The sequence below is a fragment of the Cryptotermes secundus genome, unplaced genomic scaffold (assembly GCF_002891405.2).
Source record: "Cryptotermes secundus unplaced genomic scaffold, Csec_1.0 scaffold511, whole genome shotgun sequence".
NCBI classification, from domain to species: Eukaryota; Metazoa; Arthropoda; class Insecta; order Blattodea; family Kalotermitidae; genus Cryptotermes; species Cryptotermes secundus.
In genome coordinates, this window is record NW_019727101.1 from 72,787 (window position 1) to 91,228 (window position 18,442).

The following is an 18,442-nucleotide window of genomic DNA, read 5'->3' on the forward strand; positions in this document are numbered from 1 at the left end:
ATGTCACCAGACTTCACATGAACTGAGGTAAGTCCACTCCAAATTTCGTTGCAATATCTTTATTAGTATCCGAGTTATTAAAATGCCGGGTTCCGCCCCGAGTGAAACACTCTTTATAAGAATTCAGTTCGTACCTCACAGGAAACATAACATGAGTCTGGTACAGAGCCCAACCGGTTAATGCTGTTTAGGAAAACAATCGCTGTTTATTCAGAGAACCATATGAAAACACACAAATACATTGTGTGGGCAGAATGCAGAGTTTTAGTGTGTTAAGGAAAGTGGTACATACACGTATATAAACCACTGAGCTTTAAAGGTCAAAACAGTGCGTCTAGTGGCCGAGTTTCGAAACGGGCGTCTCTCAAATGAAAGCCACCTGCTGAATCAAACCTACTCGGTTGATAGAGGATAGCTATCGTGATCCAATAGATCAATTTATTTACCTATCATTAATTTAACTACGGTGCCAGTAGCTCAAACTATAAGCGTCGAAGGTTAGGATTAGAAAATAATTAAATAGATGTCGTCGGCCAATTACTATCCCGGAATTTGCTTCAAGGGACTAAGGAAACCCACGATATATCTGTCAGGATAGCTGGTATATCCCCTACACGAAGCAGCCTTTCGGCGCCCCGACCTGTCTGAATCCGGTTTATCAGCAGTCAGTAAGCCACGGCGTGTTATCCTGATGGTATAAACTTAACATAAGACGAGCAGCTGATGAGTACCGAGTTCTGGGTTGCAGCTTCATGTAAGTTCCCATCTTCAGGGTCCAAGCGTAAGCCATGCAAGAAGCAGGCGGCAAGAAGACCGAATTCTTCATAACCACCGGTTATAAGATCCTCGTAACCAACTACAGCGGAACAGACTAACTTCATGGAGCTGAGCTTAACATATCGCCACCAACATCAGGGTCAGGTGAGCTCAACTTGCCGCCTACTTCTGCCGCTTTGTTTGGCTTACTCTTCGACCCTGACGATGGAAGCGATATGTCCCTCCGAAATGTACGGTTCTCTCCAAACTACATGATGTTACAGCCCGGAAAGGTCTGTTGATAAATTAGCGCATTTTTTAAACATTTACAGATGAAAATACGGAAAATAACTTGAAAACACTAATGAACCCCATTACGTTTTCTTTTTAAACATTAATTGTTAACATATCAGCCGCGAGTGGCGCTCCGATCACTCTCGAAGGAAAATGGCGTCTTAAGTACAGAAGGCTTGGACAGGGCGCGCAGGCCAAAACCTTGGCCCCCTAGATCTCCGGACTTTACACCATGCGACCTCTATGGGAAAGAAGTCTACGTGAAGGTACATATCGTACATATTGGTGTAGAAGTAACGCTACAGAATTATATTCGGAAGGGGCTTGGTTCGAATCTTGGCCGGGACATTAGGAATACTGATTTTGGTCCCTGTGGCTTTCCTCAGTGCCTCTACATAACTGCCCAGATAATAACTCGCTTTGCCCATGAGATTCCCTCTTTTACACTTCATCACTGTGCATATGTCATCCTATCCGACGCTACAGAATCTCGACACTGGAACAGAGTCGTCAAATAATAAGAAGGAACGAACTCATAAACGTGAAATGATAAAGTGAGGCATCTAAAAGCCCATACTGATTAATTAAACTTACGACCAATGTACTGACAGGGTTACGCGCTAGCGTATTTGGTTTACGCACTATACTACAAGCCGAAAGGTCGCGGGTTCGATTTTCAATATAATCGGATTTTTCAGTTAACCTAATCCTTACAGCCGCACTATGGCCCTGGGGTCGACTCAGCCTCTTAACAGAAATAAGTACCAGTAAGATTCCTGGGGGGTAAAGAGCGGCGGGTGCGTAAGGTTGACAACCTCACCGCCATCTGTAAGCGGAATATCTACAAAATATGAGAGCCTCGACGTCTCACAACCCTATAGGCCTCCACGGCCTGTTGCAGGTATAACTTTACTTTTTTTACTTAATTAACTTCACCAATGCACGGACACATATTTGTAAAGCGTCAAAGCCAATATATATTTTGTCTGTAGCAAACTTTAGAAACATTCGGCCTTACCTCTCCGCAGCTGGAGAACCAACATACGTCGATTTATCGTGACGTCTCTTCTGTAGATACAAATTTGGACATGTGTGTATCCCCACATAATAACTGAGCATGATCACAAATAACCTTTTTCCACTAGGAAGATATACGAATATCACTGATGTATACAAAGAAATCACCACGAATCATTGGAATTCACCCGGATACGACGACAGAAGTAAAGCCAATGCACCGTTACTTTCTCCGTCGACACAAGTCTTGACAAGAGTCAGATCGTAACTTGGTTGGTGTTTTATACAAGAACCAGTCCGCCTTCAGCAATCACTCCATGCGGGGAGAAGGGGAACAAAGATCAAACTACCATACAGTTAAAAGAACTGACAATTCAAGTACTGCACAGTCTAGCGAATATCATTTGTCGATCAGTTACAAACCACCATGCTGTACAGCCTACACTCTTTCTCTGTTTGTCCTGTTCCTCCCACTTGGAGCATAAGACATCCGTGAAACGCTTTGTTTCACTTCAGTTTATTAATCTATACACAGTACGATTCCTTGGACGGGGGATCAGCCCGTCTTAAGGCCCCTACCTACAAAGGACAACACAAACACAAAACAAATGCAGACAGACGTCCATGCCTTGAGTGGGATTCGAACCCATGATCTCAGTGTTCAGACCGCGCGACAGTCTGCACTGCACCCGGATAATTTTATTGATAGGAATGTAAAAGTTGTACCTGTAGTTTAAGTGAATCGTTTTAATTTTAGAAGGGCATCAGTCAGTCGAATCAAACTTTACAGGAGACACAAAACACAGATCTTATGGTTGCTAATATTTTGCCACTGTCATTTCCTTTTTGTAGATGAACTGCTTCTCTTTGCACACAAGTCTAGTGCTTAATTTTGTTTCAGAGCTCTTCCAATTTAACAAATCATGTTTACCTAATAAATTATGCCCCGAAGGTTCACTGTCGTGTTCACAAAAGCCCCACAGTGGTCCCTATCCGGCCCTCACCCTCCTATCCCATCTCCTAATATTATTTTACATCTATGCTTAGATCTCCTAAGTAGTCTCTTTACACAGGGCTTCTCGATTCATTTCACATCTCTCCTGTGTGCTACATGTCCCTCCCACCCAGTTCTCTTTTATTTAATCATCCTAATATTATACAGAACAATTAGCGATAATACAACATTAAAGGATGTGATGCGCGAGGTATGTAGCACGCATGGAAAACTCAGAGGTTGATCAAACGACAATATTAAAATCGATTTTAAGTAAAGAGTTTGTGGGTTGGGTTACACTGGCTCAGAAAGAAAACTCAGTAGCGGACTTTTGCGAACACGGCAGGCAGGTTTCATAGTAAGTGGTGACATTCTTGCTTAGATGAGCGACTGCTGGCTTGTCAAGAAGCATTCTGCTCCACGGAGCCAGTTAGTGTATGCATATCATCGATTCCACTAATCAGTTCACCCAATTTGTATTTATCTTCTGACAGAAATCAATCACCGTGTCAATAACAAAGGATAACAGGAACCAGGTCAAGTGAGTGTCTTAGCGTATCTTCAAGATAACGATAGCGGTGTGACTACACGCAATGCCAGGCACACGTATCGACTTTGCCTACTACACTATGTACAGAGTGTTTCTAAATTACTGTCGGGGTTTCCGTTTATAGGCCATGGAAACCCTGATAATTATTTAGAATCACCCTGTATATCATGCCACATGTTCCGAGTTGAAGTACTTGCACGGTACGGAAAACTAAAACAACACAACTGGGCTCTGACGCAATATAGTCGGAAGCTTTCCGACGTTTCGGAGGAATATACACGGTGTAACTGAAAGGTGAGGACAAACTTTGGGTACGAGTTCCACATACAAAAGCAAGAAAACATTTCCACATATGTCCGGAAACATTTAATCTGTGAGTTTCAGCTGGAACAATAAAGGTAAAGTTCCCCCTGTGCTTAACTAATTAAGCACTCCACCATTAAGGCGTATGGGGGAGTTGAGGTATAGCTCTACCAGTTTTGATCTCGACACTAGATGGAGGTGAATGATCAACTTCGCGCCCCGGCCATTTTACCCCCCGGGGGAAAGAGCCCCTGGTACCCATTGGACAGGAGGTTGGGTAGACCCCAGAGTCAGTTTGGACGACATTGAGAAAATTCTATCCCGGCTCAAAATGTCTCCATGAGATTCAATGCACGCCTCGACACGGACCTCCGCATCCGTTCAGAGTTGCCGGGGAAGTTGCGGAGAGTCTGACAGGCATCCACAGTGCGACGTTGGAGTCTCTCTTCGCTATCAACAGGAGTCGCATTTACGTGATCCCACACGTTAAATATCCAGAGGATTGAAGTAAGGTGAGCGTGGAGGCCATGCAGTGGGCCCTCCATTTACCTATCCATCGGTCATGATAGGTGTTACTGAGAACATCCGGCACAGCGCGGCTGAAATGTGCCGGAGCACAATCACGCATGTACCACATTCGTGCTCTGCCAGTGGTACATCTTCCAGACACTTTGGCAGATCATGTAAGCGGAAATCTCGGTAGCGGTTGCCTGTAAGCCGATATGACAAATATGCGTGCCTACCAAACAGTCACCAACAATCCCTGCCCACACAATAATGCTGAACTGCTGCTGGTGTCTACACAGTCTTCTTTCGGCTATAATTCACAGACTGTTTCAGGCTCGTTTTGATACGGACGTTTTTTCTTGTTTTGTTATGTGGAACACGCGCACGAAGTTTGTCCGCACCTTTCAGTTACACTCTGTATACTACCTCCATCTACAGGATAGAAATCGGAAACTTTTCCACTTAGGCGTATACATGGTATTAGAGCCCAAGAGGCCCACATGGCCAGCTGCAAAAATTGTAATATTCCATTGGACTACTGCGTAACCTCGCCCTACAGTCAGTAACTGCCAAGAATATCGCTGTATCAAGGGATGATGCTATTTAGCTTGGAAGATGGTCAAAAACGTTTCGGAAGAACCCGCTACCTCCGTCTTCAGTGAATAAGGTTCCTCAGAAACGCTAGTATCTATTAAACCACACTGCGTCAAATCCCAGAATACAGTAATTTTCATATTCACCGGTACGAGAACATCGAATCTGTGGAGAGGCTGCTCCATGTCACGTTCGCAAATTCGAAACCTCTCTCTATTAAAAAAAAACCACCTTCTGCCCTGTCCTTCCTACTTAGGCGCAGAGACCAAACATATTTCTCCGATATGTTGGTACCAATCTACCGGGTTGTAAATAAATGGCTTTACCGAACCAGACAGACACTACACAATCATTATAAAGGTTAATTAACACCGTCAAGTGACTGATATGTTTTTTTAATCTTTTACCCTTAACATGTTTCGGGCTTATAGACCATCTTCAGAAAGATATCAATACAATTATAAACTACTACTACAATGTGTTTTGTGAATATTAATATATACATACAATGTTATCATAATGCAATGAATACAAAATCTAATATTTTAATAACTACAGCGGTGTGTACTAACGTTAAAATATTTTAAATCACAATTAGTATGTTTAAAAAGATTCTGTTAATTTTTTAACCAAATCGTGTCCCTGTTATTCCCTATTTCTGAAGGAAGTCGAGTGTCTACCAGCTTGTCGTTCCGTTGTTTGGAAAATTTGATTCTTTTGTGTTGTCCTGTTGTTCTGGGCGCGCTGTGTTGTTATACTTTATAATACTGCTAGTGTGACGGACCAGGAAGAACCAAATCGAACTACACAATCAGTTCATTCGCGTGAGATTGTTGGAAACGGCTTCTTAAGAACAAAGCTCTGGAACGGAGCAGAAGGCGTTCACACATTTCCAGTTATCTACCGATCCACACGGCGTCAGACCTCACAAGGCAGTACTCTGCATTCAGAATTACTGGGTTTTGGGACTTTAACCATCGTCCCGTATTTTAAAAACCAGAGAACACAGCGTTTCGGAAACTGGATCTGTTTCCGTCCTCAGGTGAGGGGGAGACGCCTTCTCTGTCTACCTACGTCCAGTGATGGAGATTAGCTCTTTCTAAGGGACCCAACAGAGCATGTGTCTCCCACCTCACCTGACGACGGAGAAACATCCAGTTTCCAAAATGCTGCGTTCTCTAGTTTTTAGAATACCGGATGATGGAAGAGTCCTAGAATACCCAGTAATTCGGGGTGTTATACACCATCGTCGTCAGAACCATTTTGAACCTAATAGAACTCTTCAAAGTCACACATTAATACTGTGGCGTATAAACCCGTTGATAAGCGGTGACTCTGTAAACAGCGGCCGTCGCTAGGTAACGCACGCAACAATAGAACGGGGTCATTCAACCAGTTTCTAAGAAACGGATCGGTAAACACGCTTCTACAACAATAGAGTATAGTTGGAAACGGTGTTTTCTATTCGGTCCATGCGAAGTTGTTATAAAAAAAGATAAATGAGGAAACCCGTTCAGTTGAGCTCTATTAGGGACGTTGAGAGATGACGATCCAGTTTAGTTGAGAGCTGTCAGTTGAGAGGCAGTCCTGTATGGGAGGCTGTGAAGAAAAGTTAGTTGCAAGAGCGCAGCTGTGACAAGAGGACCTGAGCGCGTGAAGCTGAAGAATCTCCACCGTTAGAAGCCGTTGTCAGGGAACGGCTGGTGAAGACACAGCAGGCTAGAAAAAGGTTTAGCGGGTATTGTGGTGATTGGTAAAGTGTAGAGATTACTGATTGCGTTAAAATTACTTGTAGTTCCGAGTTACGTGTTTAAGTGGTCAATAAATCCATTCACCAATCCATAACCCTTCTACAGTCACACACAAAAATCGTGAGAGAACTTAGCTGTGAGATCACGGCTACGTTGATTTTGGAGATGGCTTGACGCCGACGTAAACGCCCTCGTCCACCGTTGTTCTTCCTGGGTGGTGGACACGTCATGAAGCTTTCAATATCGCAGACTATTCGGTGTCAACAGTAAAATGATACGTTGGTTGGAAAAGACGGGAAGGTATCGGGCGTGGCTTAACTAACATTTGTCCAGACGAAGTGTGGAAAACCACACACACACACACACAAACCTCAGTCACGCTAGCCATTGTCCCGGTCGAGAATCAAACCAAACATCTCCCAAATAGAAATCTCGGGCGTTACCAATATCCCAACCCGTTAAGAGTCTAGGTCTTTGCACATAATGGAATTATTTTGTGGGGGGACTGACAGTTTGTGTTTGCTTTTTTCTTAATTCGCTAAGTGAGGGGTGGAGTCCAACTGGATCCACTCGGCACAGCGGCCACTGATTGACCTATTGTACCTGCCCCGGGTGATTATGATGATGGATAATTTGGTGGGGAAACCGAAGTACTCGGAGAAAACCCACCCCAGCGCCACTTTGTCCACCACAAATCTCACTTGACCAGACCCGGGATTGAACCCGGGCCGCCGCGGTGGAAAGCCAGCGACTAACCTCTTGAGCTATGGCACGGCCTTTGTGTTGGTTAGTAGCCACAGATACATGTTCTGTATGTAGTCAGGGGTGTCCCGTATGTCTTCCTTAGAAGACCAGGGATTACGACGTTACTGTGCGGTAATGGTGACGCAGTTCACCCCCACTCGGTGTCTCGTGGACAGAGATTAAGTAGCTACAAATATAGTCCAAATGGATCCGAAAAAGAAAAGTATTATATGCAAATTATGGTAATGTTGTCCCTGTACGTAACGAAAGAACATACCATGAAGACGTACTGAACCTCGACACTGAATGAAAGCGAATGGTCAGCTTCACGCTTCGGCCGCTTTTTTCCAGGAAATAAATCCAAGGCTGCTGAATGGGCCCTAGAGCCGATTCAGACGCTGGGGAGCAGAGAGAAATCTCTTACTCCTGACGGGAACGGAATTTAAATTCCTTGCTAGTTCAGCCCATGTCCTAGTCACTATATTGAATGAGACATCCCGCCTCTGTATATAGGATATACAAGGCACAATGTCACAGTTAGAAAAACAGCTTCAGTCAGTATATGACAAATGGACGCCAGATACCCGACTTCTCAACTAACCTCACAGTATGGGCAAAAAGCAGGCAGTTTCAGCGGTCAATGCCTCAAAGCCGACAGCCAAGTGCAATGTGACATTGGGAGCAGCACTCATCTGCGTGTCGGCGTCACTAACCGACGCCAGAAACCAAAGTCCTATTGGGAAGCTGACAGCCGTCCAACTACGTATATTAAGGCAACGGAAAGAAGTCCCATCGACTGGGTGACAACCTCACCGCCATCTGTGAGCGGATTTTCTAGAAAATGTGGGAACCTCGACGTCTCACAACCCTACGAGCCTTCACAGCCTGTTACAGGGATAGCTTTACCTTCATTTTTCTTACATTTGTAATACTATCCCCCCTTATGCCTTGGTGTCCCGAACTATCTCATCACTTCTGGGTTTCAGGCTAAATTAAGCCCACATTTTTTAGCTCTTCCATGTTCAGTGCCATCCACCTAGCAAGCTGCTTTAAAGTACGCTGGGTAAGACTGCAGTACATTCGCATTATGGTCTTCCAGGTTACACCTGTAATTTACTGGGTTATTACCAACAGCAGTCACTAATCATCTGATACAATCTCGGTTACTGATAGCGTCGACAAATAAACAATAACATAACATCGATGATTGGGAACATACTCTACCTGAAGATGGGAGGGGGAAACCGAAAACGTTAATATGCCTACCATGTTTGTTACTGACAACGTAATTAGAAAGAGGACCGTGTTCTTACTGAGCAAATACCAATACAGCTCAAAGGGAATTACGGTTGAAGGCCGAGCATCCGAACTGGCAATACAGCAACCAAGTAATGCGTCTCCGAAGCAACCTTGTTGTCGGACTTTTTCAAATAACGGATTTGAAATTGTTAATTTATATAATATTGTGATGTACAGGTCCATTGCTAAGCAACGGATCAGTAAACACGCCTAAAGCAATACGGAATAATATAAAACGGTGTTTTCCGTTGAGTCCGTGCAAAGTGGTTATAAACAATAATTCAACTGAGCAGCAGAGAGTAGAGAAGAGTTGAATTTCGAGAAGTCAGCCCGCCGGGATATGAGCTTGGGAGCAGAGGAATTGGATTGAGTTTGCAGTTGCAGAAGAATGGCAAGAAATGAATTAGACTGTGAAAAGAAGATTTCATGTGTGATTTGAAGTTACAGTGAGACTTATAAATCCGTTGCCAGGATACGACTAGTGAAGACTGAGAATCCTGGTGTGTGTGGAACGGTGAACTGCAAAGTGTGTAGAATAGTGATAGCACTGTATTACCTGTAGTCTCGAGCTGTGAATGTATAAGGTGCAATAAATCCAATCATCCAATCCAAAACCCCGTCCACAGTCACCGTTAACATATGTGACATTTATTATTTTTCGTGTTTCACCCGCTTAAAAAGTTTTTGTTTCGTTTTTATTATTACAATAGTACAGGACATCAGAAGAGTGTTATAATAGTGTTATTTTCGTGAAGAAGAATTTAATCCAATTATCCGAATTTTCAATTATCCAAACGAACTTTGTCACCAATTAATTCGAATAATCGGCGTCCTATTATTATATTTGGTAACGTTTAGCCATTTGCTATGACTTCATAAAGACAATTTAATTTATTCATAATCAAGGCAAAAACAAGAGTAGACGGTTGTTTAGAAGGGAAAATATTATAATATATATATTATTATGATTAAATCGCAAAAAAAAAGGCCTGCAGATACAGACAACCATCAGCTTCAAGCGTGCAAATTTAATGACCGTAGAGCTCGTGGTTGCAAAGAAAACTGCATGTAAATTTGATAATATTAACTTTCCAAATATACGGCTTACAACCCCCTCCCTCAAATGGGGGTCGTTATTTTGTAACTTTGTCAGTTCTCTCACGTCATATTCTTATCCTAATCCTCGACAAGTAAACTTCTGGACATTTCCTTTACGAACGCTGCAAAAATGAGTCCACGACAGGCCATGTTGTATATACACACGCTAATTACACAGGTCCCTGAAATACGCATTTAGCAAATTCGAAACATGAAGAATATTATCATACGAAACGTGACGCCGTGTAAGGTAGAAGTTTATAGACTTTTTGGAGAAACGTTCTGACTCCGTCTTCAGAATCAAAGAGTAGATGCTCTGACTGCTGCCTATGTATTGCTGGTTTCTATCTTGACTTAATTTTCAACCTTGAAGATGGAGACAGTATATTCCTCCGAATGGCTAAACTTCTACCAAATTACATGCCGGAAGATAATAATCTTCACTGACTGTTATTGTTTTAAAAATAGAATATAATTTTGTCCTCACTGTGTCCAAAATTTTAGGACAGCAAATTCATTCTATCAATTCCAATTCATCTTAGTATAAAAACAGCGGTCTTTCTAGAACTACTGAAAATCACGACGCGAATGCTCAGTAGGATCGTGCTATCGAAGTGTCCCCCAGGGGCTGTCATCTGTGAGAGTGTACCACAGTGAAGCGTGGCCAAGCGTGATGCTGGCAACCGTTTACATTTCAACGGGCGTTATATATTTGTTCAATAATTAAACTAAATTCCGTGGTTTTAGTCCGCAAGCGAACTATACCGACCGAGCGACCGCCGCTTGTCGACGAAGATAGTGTCAACTTTTTGCGGATAGAGGGTCTTGCGTGGTGACCGCAACGGATCTCCACGGCCGTTAATCTCGGTTTTCTAGACCGGAGCCGCTATTTCCTTGAAATAGCTCCTCAATTATCCTCACGAGGCTGAGTGGACCCCGATCCAGACCCACTACTTCTCAGAAAAAAATCTGGTAGCGTCGGGGATCGAATCTGACTCTGTAGCCAGGAACGCTGACCACTAGACCACAGAGACGGTCATTTGTTCAATAATTACAATAAATAAATAAATACCGAATAGGTTAGTGGTAACGATCCAGTGTCGTATTATGGAGGTTCTCCGTTCGAATCTTGGCCAGAAGAAATAACCTGAGAGTTTTAACGCTTTTCCTCAGTCCCTCCAGGCAAATGCCGGAATACTACCTTGAATAAGCAAACGACCGCTTCCTTCCAGATCCTACAATCGGACGCTACACAATTTAGGCGCTGACAGAGACGCAAAATAATCACAAAAATATACCGTGGAACCTCGGACAGAACTTATCTGTCCACTTACAGCAGATTATATAATGACGAATTTATCAATGAGAGGCTCAAAGGTTAAAATGATATCAGAGAAGCCAAACAACATGTTCAGGATGGAAAACATTTCTTCGTCTCTGTGGTTTGCATACCAGCGCTTTTCGTGGCAATACTGATCCTTGTACCTCCATTTTGCACACCTGTATGCAGAACATGTAGCACGCAAAGCCATTAAGAAGACCTAGACGTAGGTGGGTGGATAATATTAAAATAAATCTTGGAGAGACAGGATGGGGTGGTATGGAATGGATTGATCTGGCTCAAGATAAGGACCAGTGGAGGGTTACTGTGAACACGGCAATGAATCTTCGGGTTCCATAAAATGCTGGGAAATTCTTGGGTAGCTGAGCGACTGGCAGCTTCTCAAGAAGTCAGTTTGTGTGTTGTATTCTGTACTTTACAAACCGGCCTAATGGTACTCGAACCCTCTACTTATGCTCATAATCACCTTCTGGAGTGGGGGGGGGGGCGAACAGATATTATAACCCCCCAACACCTATATTTAAAGAACAATAAAACATCTGTGTTATATACTATTCACTGCCTGTTTTGAGATATTTCAAGTTCATTTTTAATTGACAAGAAAATATGCGAAGCGGCTCCGCCCACCTTTGGCCTCTCGTAAAGGTAAAGCTATCCATGTAACAGGCCGTGGAGTCCCATAGGTTTGTGAGACGTCGAGGCTCCCACATTTTCTAGACAATGGGCTCATAGATGGCGGTGACATTGTCAGCCTTACGCGCCGACCGAGCGCGCTTTACCCCCAGGAACATTCCTGGTACTCATTTCTGTTAGAGGCTGAGTCGACCTTAGGGCCACAGTGCGGCTGGAAGGATTATGTTAATTAAAAAAGCGAATTACCTCATCAGGAATCGAACCCACGACCTTCCGGCTTGTACCATAGTGCCTCAACCAACTACGCTCCCGCGTGTCCCCCTGTGGCCTATGGTTCAACTATCCATTCTTACTGGTAGAAATACAATGGCCCTTGAGATGGAACCCCGCTAGTCTCATGTGTGCCCTCTACAGTTCGCGGATCGATCTTAAAGACGGACCGACGAGAGTTTTACAGGTGCCTCAGCATGATTGCGTACGAGGCCAAAAGCGAACTGCTTCTACAAATTACGGGGCCAGGTCCACTATATGCCTCACAGTATTCTTCTAGGCTCTTGAGAATCACAGCGAAAACAATTTCAGGGAGAAGTGATCGCTCTGAAATCCGCGCCATAGCTCAAGCGGTTAGTCGCTGGCTTCCCACCGCGGCGGCCCGGGTTCGATCCCGAGTCTGGTCAAGTGGGATTTGTGGTGGACAAAGTGGCGCTGGGGCGGGTTTTCTCCGATTACTTCGGTTTCCCTTGCCAATCTTCATTCCATCAAATTCTCCATCATCATAATCCCCCCGAGCAGGTAAAATAAGCCAATCAGTGCCCGCCGTGCCAAGTGGACCCAGCTGGACTCCACCCCCACTAAGCGATTTTTTTTATTGGAACTTTAAATTTTTGCTGTCTCCACTGAGGCCAGCACTAACATCAGGTTTCTAAGAAAACTTCAAACCGTATTCATATTACAGGCTTGTCACTACAAATAAACACACAGCGCTATTTAAGCTCACGCGAAACAAAAGAAGAAATCTAGAATGTTACTACGCGCTTATATCCCCGTGTAACCGAAGCATTCACTGCCTGCAGCGAACATGAATAACACTGAATTCTAAGAGGGTCCGGGCCTCCTGGCCCAATTGGCAATTCAATGGACGTGCGAGGAGAGGGCGTGGCGTCTATCGAGCGCCAAAAACACGTGGAACTTCGATAGAAAATTGCACTAAAGCTAGCGGCTCATGGGACAAGGTCGTTCACGAACTTCTTCAAACCTAAGAATCATTCCTGGGGATTTGGAAACCCCTTACGTTATACAAAATGTACACATCCATGAAACCACTTTCCATGACACACTAAGGCAAACAAGTTAGACATCAATCAAACTGCTTTTTATACACCGACGAGCTGAATTCTGGTGGGGGTCGGTCCTTAAGCCCTCTAGGAAGGGGAAAATGTATGCAGTGTGTAATAATTTAGGCGCGTTCGCTCAATTTTCTTAATTACGTCCTATATCGAATACCGTAAAACTTACGGAGAAAAGGTACTGGGCGCGGATCGTATTTAATTTCTCTCTGAAACTTCTGTTCGCCGTTATTTGGTCGCTCACACTGATATGTACTGTATGAACTCATGCTCCAGGTGCTAGCAGAAACATATGTAGTACTTAGGGCAAAGCGTCCTACAATGTCCGATTTTAACCAAAATTGAAAAAGGCAGACAAATTTTATTTAAACTTCCAAATTTCAAATTGTAATGAAAATCTGTTCAGCGTCTGTGGACAAGAAAGACGGGCGGACATAGTGAAAACAGGAAGAGGTTTTGGGCAATTTCTTGCGGTGAACGCGCCAAAAATTAGGCACTCACTGTCCGTGAAATTACTACAAAAAAAGTTCCACCGTGTAACCGCAGCAGCGGCAGCGTAATTAGTTTTGGTACGATGCTACAAGCCGGAAGCTCGCGGGTTCGATTCCAGATGAGGTTACTGGATTTTTCAATTGATCTAATCCTTTCAGTCGCACTATGGCCCTGAGGTCGACTCAGCCTGCAACTGAAATGAGTACCAGGAATCTTCTTGGGATCAAAGGTCGACCGGCGCATAAGGCTGACAAACTCAGCTGCATCTCTGAGCCGATTGTCTAGAATATGTGGGAGCCTCGACGCCTCACAATCCTGTGAGCCTCCACGGCCTGTAACAGGGATAGCTTTACTTACCTTTTTATCAAAATAAATCCAAATTGTGTTACTGCTTGCAGAGGCGCATGCGCAGGTGACCATTCATGCCAATGCTGATCTCAACTAAAAAATGAGCCAATATTTTTGGAGGTGGTAACATTAGCCATCACAGGATTCTTGCAGGTACCATTACATTTCCGTACACCACAATCATATGCTCTCCCTCTCAAGACTGTAAGCATCAAATGATTGGATTACGGCAAATAATGAGTTATGAAGGACGTGAAAGCAAGATGCTGTAACGAAATTTAACTTCATAGCACGGAATTTGCCTGAAGGCATCGAAGCCCCGAAAAAAATAGTCGCGGTGAAGATAATCGGTGTTCCGAACGAGATTCGAACTTCCGGAATAACGGCCACGCCAGAGCACGACTGCCAGAGTCCTGAGTCCCACGAGACTTGACGGCGAGGGCCACCGACCGACCGGTGATATTGCGCAATTTTGCGTTAGACAGTTCACGACGCTGTCAGTAGCTAAACTATACAACTATAACGTTGAATAGGGGGATGATTCATAAACGAATTGCAAAGGATTTGGAAGGAATGGCACTGGCCTAATTAAAGGTCCTGGAGGCAATGAGGAAAACCACAAAAAAAACCTCTCAGAGTAGTCAGTGTCCTGACCGAGATTCGAAGCCGGACACTTCTCAAATAATACTGATAACACCGAGCGATCTGCGTACTTATAACGCTGCAGATTCGTATCTCGGCAAGGCCTCAGGCTCTTTGTGGTTTTATTCTTCCACGTAAATATCAGGATAGTATTAGGCTACGACCGTTTCCTTCCAAATCCTTTCCAATTCGTCACTCATCTATCATCCCACATAAAGTTCAGCTGCTAGCAGCAGTAACTGTGAAGATTACCTGCTGGTAATAATACCGTGTATTTCGCATACGTTCCAACGTTTCGGAGAAACATATAGCCTCCACCTTCAGGGCTCTACAGTAAAACAGAAAAAAGCAGAGAAAGCCAATAAACTGTTCTTTGCGTCCGCATACACGCACAAAATTATATGGAATTTGCAACGAAATTTTTGATACGGTGATGGAACGCAGCTACCCGAACTTTACGAAGGAAAGTCAGTAAATAGGTCACAAATTGAAGTAAAACAGCTTCAATGGATGTAATAGATTTGCTATGTGTATCATTATGTACAACACAATCGAGCTTCATGACAGCCAGCAGACGCGCATGTGCATGTCAAACGCTGGTTTTAGTAGTCAAAATGGCCACCATACGTAGGAAGTATCCTACCGAAGGGCAGCGTTTTGTTGTGCGTTTTTTTTGTGGGCAAAAGGGCTGAATGAAAATTTAATAAAAAATGTTTCCTGTTTATGATGGGACGTGTTTGTCGTTCACAACTGGGCCCAGAAATTCTCTGGAGGACGTTCGAAAGTCGCAGATGCCCGACCAGGTGAGGAAGTGGCTGAGACAACAGTCAAAAACTTCTATGCTGCGGATTTCGACGCACGGGTAAAGCGATGGGACAAATGTATCAATGTTGGTGGAAGATATGTCGAGAAATAAATATTTTTATCCCAGGTTCGAATATCACATATTTACGTTTCATATCCATTTGTGACCTATTTATTGTGTCTCCCCCGTAGAAACTAGTGCCTTAAGAAAGTAGGCTAAAATATAACATAAATTTAAAGGCGTCGGAGTATGTCTCTACAATAATTAACATGAATGTAAGATTTGAGGTTTTCACGGCAGTGACTATGAAGAAAGCAGTCTCCTGGGATGTGGCGCCGTGTAGATATTGTTAATCGATGTTTCGGAGGAGCGTATCTCCTTCATCTTCAGGGTAGAAGGAAAAATAAGAAAATCCGCAAGCGAAGAAACAGTGAGAGCAGGTGCAAGTAGACTAATGTCGGAAATAAACTCAGCTATATAACTCCGAAACGTCGGTTAATACCATATCTACACGGCGCCACATCCCAGAAGACTGCTTTCTTCATGAATGTAACAAGTTTAGAACACTGTGAGATGGAAGTGACGCTTGTTTCAGTATGTACGCCATCTAGTGGCTACTTTGTTAACCGTCTGTGATATACAACATTTTGAACTTTTGCAAGTGGAATATGCTCATAATTACGATTAATTATGACGAGAACACACACTCCAAACAACATTAAACAACGGAAAACACTCTTGCAGGCATGATAAAACATCAATTGAAAACAAAATGCGCCAGTATTGACTCACCGAGCCGGTCACGGTAGCCCAGCGGTCTAAGGCATGTACCGTCTTCGCTCGCTCGGAAACCGAGATCGTGGGTTCGAATCCCACTCAGGGCATGGATGTTTGTGTGAGTTTTTCTGTGTTTATCTACAGGTAGAGGCCTTGCGACGAGCTGATCACTCGCCCAAGGAGTCCTACCGCATGTGTAAGATCTAGTAAACCGAAGTGAAACGGAGAATTTCATGGAGGTAGGCCTAGGCCCAAATTGGGGCTGTAGCGCCACAAAAAAAAAATTGACTCACCGAACATGTGTGCGTTGCGTTAGTGTTCGAGAGATGCTCGGTTCGAAGCGTGGCTGGGACAGCGGCTACAATGAATATTTTTTCGTGGTTTTTCTCAGTATCTCCGGGTCACTGCGGCTCCCTTCCGTATTCTTTCAACTAATCGTTTATCTACATCATACTATCAGACACTAGAGAGTCTAGCAACTAGCCGCGTTGTAAATAACCCACAAAAACCTATCGACTGATCAGTATACTCGTACTATGAGTTAGGACTGACGTTTAAGCGGGATAAAAAGTTAACGCAAAGAAACTGTACATTTAACCCTTTAGAGTTCAGTAGTAAATGCATGTACCGTTTGATTTAAAATTCGAAACTTCCGTATTTTGCTCATAAAGGGTGCTATTATGTGATCCTACAACGTGATGATAACAGGTAAAGTTGTCCCCTGTGTTTAATTAATTAAGTACTATTCCATGAAGGCGTACGGGGGAGTGGAGGTACAGTTCCACCAATCTTGACCTCGAAACCAGATGGAGGTGAGTGGTCGGACCACGATCCTGCGGCTTCACCTCCGGTCAAAAAGCCCCCGGTACCCATTGGACAGGAGGCTGCATGAACCCCAAAGCCGGTGTGGACGCTGTGAAGAGAAAAATCCTGTCCCTGCAGGAAATGGAACCCCGGCCGTCCAGCTCCTAGCCAGTCACTATACCCACTCCTCAAAACACGATATGTTTTTTTTAACGTTATATTTCTGGCAGTGGTGAAACACTGGAAGTAACGACAAGATCAGCAAATATACAGCAGTTTCACCACTATAAATTTTATGGAAACTACAGTCTGCTTAGCGATGCTATGTTAACTGTGTAACTTATACACACCCCAAGGAAGATGTGAGAATAGACATGAACAGTCCGTCGATTTAAAAGCACTAATAAAGTGTCCGTTGTAAATAAATTCTTGGTGTTCTGGATGAGAGAATACCAACAAAAGACATCCCTTTAGGAGCAATGAAAAATTAAAACTTTTCACGGTACATTACGGGCTTATTTGTGACCCACGAATACCAAAAAAAAAAAAAAAACTCCAAGGCCTGTAGTCCGCAAGCGAAGTATACCGACCGAAGGGCCGCCATTTGTCGGCGAAGTTAGTGCCGACTTTTGCGGATAGAGGGTGTCAAGTGGTCAGTGCAACGGATCTCTACGGCTGTTAATTTCGGTTTTCTAGACCGGAGCCGATATTTATTTGAAATAGCTCATCAATTATCCTCATGAGGCTGAGTAGACCCCGTTCCACACCCACTAATTCTCAGAAAATCTGGTAGCGCCGGGAATCAAACCCGGACCTCTGGATCTGTAGGCAAGAACACTGACCACTAGATCATAGAGGCGGTCTATCCATGAATACTAAAAGTAAGTAAAGCTATCCCCGTACCAGGCCGTGAAGGCCCACAGGGTTGTGAAATGTTGAGGGTCCCACACTGTCTAGACCAGCCGTGACAAACATGCGGCCTCCATAGCCACAAAGTGCGGCCCCTCAACTTTTAGAGCTAATTGATATTAAAATCAATATTAAAATTTTAGTAGAAATATTTTTTGTAAAGACAATTTTCCAACAGACCAGAAGACAAGAAGTCTCACGCAGACATAAATTAGCAGGCAGCAGGAAATTCAATGTTTTGCTATGTCTAACATAATTTCTTGTGTAATCTCTCTTTTTACATATTGAAAAGTTGTTTGCCACTTTTAAAAAATGGCATTCTCTTGCTTTTTAAAACTGTAAGATATGTGACTTTAGGTAATTATATTGAAATTATTCCTAAATAATAAATAGAATTAAATTTACTTGTATAAAAATCTAATGTATATTTCTATTAT

General features: G+C 43.5%; 1 protein-coding gene across 2 annotated transcripts in view; it reads right to left on the reverse strand.

Moving 5' to 3' along the window:
• Window positions 1-18,442, reverse strand: part of LOC111864427 (sorting nexin-27) — a 71,018-nt gene that overhangs the window by 27,112 nt on the left and 25,464 nt on the right. Inside the window, exon 1 of one of the 2 annotated variants that reach the window (XM_023851661.2) lies at window positions 2,069-2,322. The exons of the other annotated variant lie outside the window; for it this stretch is intronic. Within the exon in view, the coding sequence (XP_023707429.1) occupies window positions 2,069-2,169 (101 nt within the window). The 5' untranslated portion in view covers window positions 2,170-2,322. Of the gene's footprint in view, window positions 1-2,068; window positions 2,323-18,442 lie in introns of those variants that run through there. 2 annotated transcript variants of the gene reach the window in all.